This window comes from Bidens hawaiensis, unplaced genomic scaffold (genome assembly GCF_021521415.1).
Source record: "Bidens hawaiensis isolate Kalapana, Puna unplaced genomic scaffold, B.hawaiensis_p1.1 tig00025019_1, whole genome shotgun sequence".
Classification (NCBI taxonomy): domain Eukaryota; kingdom Viridiplantae; phylum Streptophyta; class Magnoliopsida; order Asterales; family Asteraceae; genus Bidens; species Bidens hawaiensis.
The window spans coordinates 151,922-156,978 of NW_027493981.1; the positions used below are offsets into that span (position 1 = coordinate 151,922).

General features: G+C 37.2%; 1 protein-coding gene across 1 annotated transcript; it reads right to left on the minus strand.

Annotated features, from left to right (window-relative positions):
* Window positions 1–376: 376 nt before the first annotated feature.
* On the minus strand, window positions 377–955 carry LOC143570699 (L10-interacting MYB domain-containing protein-like). The gene is made up of 2 exons (XM_077056285.1): window positions 653–955; window positions 377–556 (listed from the first exon to the last, which is right to left on the minus strand). Exons 1-2 carry the CDS (start codon window positions 953–955, stop codon window positions 377–379), a joined length of 483 nt encoding a protein of 160 aa, XP_076912400.1.
* Between the last annotated feature and the right edge of the window lie 4,102 nt (window positions 956–5,057).

Consider the following 5,057-nt stretch of genomic DNA (forward strand, 5'->3'; position numbering starts at 1 on the left):
TAACATAACCTTAAAAAAAAACATTCAAAATAATCCATATTTCGCTCCTGTGTTTTTCACCCATGGCTCACAAGCTAGTGGATTAAGAAGTAACCACACCTTCCTAAGATCGGCACTTTCACCAAAAAGTAAAATCACCGTTTGATATTTTGCATCAAGTACATCCCATCCCATTAACTCTAACTTCGCCATACATGCCTCAATATCATTAGAAGCTTTATGTTTCTCAATAAAAACTTTTGCCATCTTGTTAATATTGTCCTTAATTTCTATTAGATTTGAATTTACGGATTCCCTGTCCTTTCTTTTCACCCCCTTTTTTTTAGGCTGAACGGGTGAGTCGTCATTAACACTTACGTTGGAGTACCTATTGTAGTTAAATCAACGTCCTCAAGACCATTTGAAGTGTTGTCCAACACTTCCTCAAAAGATGTGAAAGTGTAGAAGATGGACCCCAACTTTCAAAGCCATTAGATGTAGAGCCCTCAAACAATTGAGTACATAGTTCGGGGTAAGCAAGTGGCACGGTTCTTAAGGCTTCTACATACTTGTTAGTCTGTTTGAAAAAAAATATTATAAAATTCTATAAGATTCTTGAAATATATTAAGAACTACTATTCAAAGAGAAAAGATATTGTTGTTTAAAAAATACCTTCATCTCTAGTTGCCACTCTTCTTCCGACAAATTAAACATGTTTGTCACGGCATTATAAATATTGCCTGTTTTGTTTTTAAGCTTTCTCCAAGCTGAAAATCTTCCTTTTAGATAGTCATAACGGTTCCTCATTTGTTTTTGCTCCACTATGAAGTTATGTTGCATTTTTAATTTTTCCGAAATATTCTTCCATGACAATGTTTTAAGGTTACCTCCCTTACGCCCATTAACGGTTAACTCGTGAATACATGCTTCAAGAAAAGTTTTCTCCACACCTTGTTTCCAATTAATCCTAATCATTTCTTTAAACAATAAAAGCAAATGCGTTTCCACAAAATCATGTTCAAAGCAAATTAGTTCAACAAATTAGGAGCATGTTCAAAGCAAATTAGTAAAATAGTTCAACAAATTAGGGGCATGTTCAAAGCAAATCAACATACAAATAAAATTGTTATATGTTAACCCACTGGAAACTTTAATCCCGATTACACACCCATTTTATGAATTTTATTTTCTTTGAGGCATTTCATCAAACACCTTATGTGCATATATTTAACTCAACAATATTCATATGAATTCTATAGTCAAATCATCCAAATTTTCATTTCAAATCACATATTGTTTAGTTATTTATAAACATGGATGCAAATACAAGAGCACAAGATCAATTTACCTCGTACTGTGGTGGTGGCTGGAAGAGGCAAGATTTGACGGTGATCGGAGACGGGAGAAGCGGTGGTGGTGGCTGAGAGAGGCGGTGGTGGTAGGGGTTGGGAGAGACGATGGTGGTGGCTGGAGAAGCGGTGGTGGAGGTGCCGACGGAACTGTGGTGGTGGCTGGAAGGAGAGGTTAGGGTTTGGAGATTTGGGGTAAAAGTGGGAAACAAAACATCTGTTTCATTCAGCTAAAAAAATAAAGCTGGACCATTCAGACCTTAATGGTTCCATTCAGCAACCCTTTTTTGCGAACCAAACACCTATTTAGTTGACCGGTTCAGCAAAAAGTGTCTGAATGGTCCTATTCAGACACAAACAAACAGCCCCTTAGTCCAATTCTGAGTTTTAAACAGGCCCGGTTTCACAAATTTGTTTTATTCGGTTTTATGGTCCAATGGCCCAAAAGGGTTAATGTACCCAACCAATCACAGTTGCTTTCAACATTATTATTATCACTTCTAGACGTAAAGGAAGCAAATGATTTATGATCTTATTTCTTTCTTTTTCTTATTCTAAACTTTTGTAATATGATGAAACCATCACACACTTTTGTAGACGAGCTCAAACTCCAATTTATGTAATCCTTTATTTCTTTGTTGACTGTTGTCTTGTACGATTTCCTCCGCTGTCCCGACGTTAATATAGATGATATGTTAGTACCAAAATATAAAGAGTTAAAAATTGACTTTTAACCCACATATTGCAGTTCATATAACGTTGAGGTGGGATAAGTATTTAATTAACATGACATTTTCTTATTATATTTGCTTGTTTTAGGTAAACAGCTTTATAAAATTATAGCAAATAAAGCATGTTTAAAACTTTATTCCTCGGTATCAAGTTTAGTAAAAACACTTCATTTTAGCTCGTTGTCTCTTGAAACCATTAAACTCAAATATGAACCACTTGAAAATAATATTATATAAAAACTGACTCAAAAGTATTAATAAGTGTCGGGAATATTAATATAATAATATGTGTATTTTGGACCGTATCATTTCCTTATTGAAAATTTTGCTATGTTCTTGGTGTTAACACATTTTGTGTTTCGAAGGGCCCGCTAAGGTGACGATCGTTGGGCCACCTCCTCCGTTACCGCCGCCTAAGTCATGGCCTTCATCTTCGCCGCCCCAACAAGACCAAGCTGCTTAGGATAAGGGGAAGACACCCGAGGTGGTCACGACTGTGGGAGGATGCGCCCCGCACCGAACCTGTCATTCAAGACCCTCCTGCTCCTATCGAGGGAAAGGAAGGAGGGATTTCATAGGCATCAACCTCAACTCCTCACCATGAGGGACCCTCCATTTTTGTTCCTCCTTAGACTCTAGGCCCGAACACACGCTAGACTGATATGGACGTGTGCCTAGAGTACTTGACCATTGCCTCCCTCCCGCCGAACATGAACGCCAACATGCACGCTCCCAGGAAGACTTCACTAACTATTTTAATTATCATCTTGCCAACGTCATGTCTACCAGGCGTGAAATTTTTCAGGAATGGGTGGGTGGGGAGTGTGACTTGGCGAAGTCCGAGCAAAAGCTACAAGAGGTGGAGGCGAAGAGGGCGGAGCGAAAGGATGCTCAAGAGAGAATGCTGCCCTTCTCAAATCATTAGAAGATAATACTATGTTGGAAAGGCGGAACTTGTCACACCCCGACTAGCACATTGCGGAAGCGTAAAACGGGAATGTAACAGACACCTCTGGTATCAACACATTGTTTATAAAGAAACATTACAAACTAATTTACAATATATTACATTTCCTTGTTTTATCATCGTTTTATAGTCTAGGTGATACAAACCAAACTAGTTCGTTAACTATACGATCTTACTACTAACTTCCTTGCTTCTATTCACATAGCATCAAGCACACACCTTGGGCAAGTAATAGATCACCAAATCATTCCGATTTAGGTACACCTGAAAAGCAGTTTAAAACAGGTCAACTATTAGAGTTGGTGAGTTTCACGGGTTTCAAGAAAACAGTTATAGTATTCACAAGTTAACACTTGTAATCATGAAATAAGTATGTATGTATGTAAATGATGTAATTATGCTAAGCTACAGTGAAGCCTTGACTGTATGTGGTGCGTGCATCCGTTTCCCACGCTCAATCAACCACTGTGGCTCCCTTCCGCCCACAACATGCCCCGGTAGCTATGTCTAACACTACATAGCCTGTTTGTATAAATATGGTCATGTGCAAACGGCGCTATGTGACACGGCAACCAGGCCGATTCCGTTTGGGTTTGTCAAACCAATAGTACTATTCACAAGCCAACGGCTCGAAGTTAATCACTGTGATCGTGAGGACTTTCGTGTGTTAGCACTTAGATAATTCACATCAATACATGTTTCAGGTATGTATATGTAATCAAACATGCTTTTCACCCCAAAAGTTCGTAAAACAGTTTAGAAGTGGGGTCATGAAACTCACTGTTTAGTAGATAATCAGTAGCACGTCGGTTCGAGGTTTGTATAACTTGCAATCACGGTTTCCTCTAATCAATATTATAATAATATTAATATTTTAATATTATTATAATCTTCATACTAAACTGGGCTGTATAACTAATCCGGGTATAGCTGGAACGCCCAGAAAGTGGCAATAGGCTTAGGTTGTGATGTTGTTCAATGTCTAATACTTAAAACCGAACTTGGCTCAGATTCCCGTTTCCCAGCTGGGCCAAGTTGTTCGTTTACGCGTTCAGAAAACAGTTATGGAAAAATAAGCTTGGGTAAATGTATTGGTTAATAAAATGATTAAGTTATAAAGAAGGATCACATACTGAGTCCCGGATTAGCCACGGGGCCCGTTTCCGTTTATTCAGTTTGATTTAAGAAGAAACGCGCACAATCCACCCGGATTGTCCAGGTTTCTCATAGAAAAGTTCGTTTTTACTTATTTAGTCCAAAAATATGATTTTTGATCACTCTTGGTATTTTGATATTCCCGCAGGTTAGTTAATCGCGAACTTGCCGGTTTTTATAAAAACTGAATTTGTTTAATCTTCAAATTAGCATAATTAATTAACCGTTAATCATTAAATTATGAAAATATTTAGCCACTTATCAATTAAAATATTTAGATTTTTATAAAAATATTTCTGGAATTATTTACTGATTTATTAATTTATAAAAATTCATTTTATCAGCTATATTTCGCCTAAAAATCGTCCGTTTATCCCAAAAAATTTCCAAAAATTCCACAAAAATTCCTGAATACTCAAATCATGTCCCAAAACAACCTGTATCAATTCCAGAATATAAAAAGCTCGTGCAATATTCTTTTCGTCCCCAATTCGGCTTTAAAAATTCACACGAACGCATATACACAAAACACCTTTAGACTTCTCCAAATGATGCCAAAATTCATATGTGATCAAAATAAATCAAATGAATTCCCAGAAAAATTTCATAATTTTTGAAGTATTTTAGCTATTTTTCCCAAATAAACGTCCCAATTCGGTAATAATTTCGCCAAATATTCTCGGATGGTCAAAATATTACCAAATTTGAACAGGGCCTCAATGACATGGTCCCTGATGTCCCTTAAAAATTTCAAGGCCTAATAATATGCACATCAAAACCTTAACCTAAACAGCCCGTAAGCGAGTGTTTCGGCATTACCTTAGCGGTTTTGGTTCGTTTCCGCCTTTCTAATCAACTTTTAAAGCCCTTGTGCT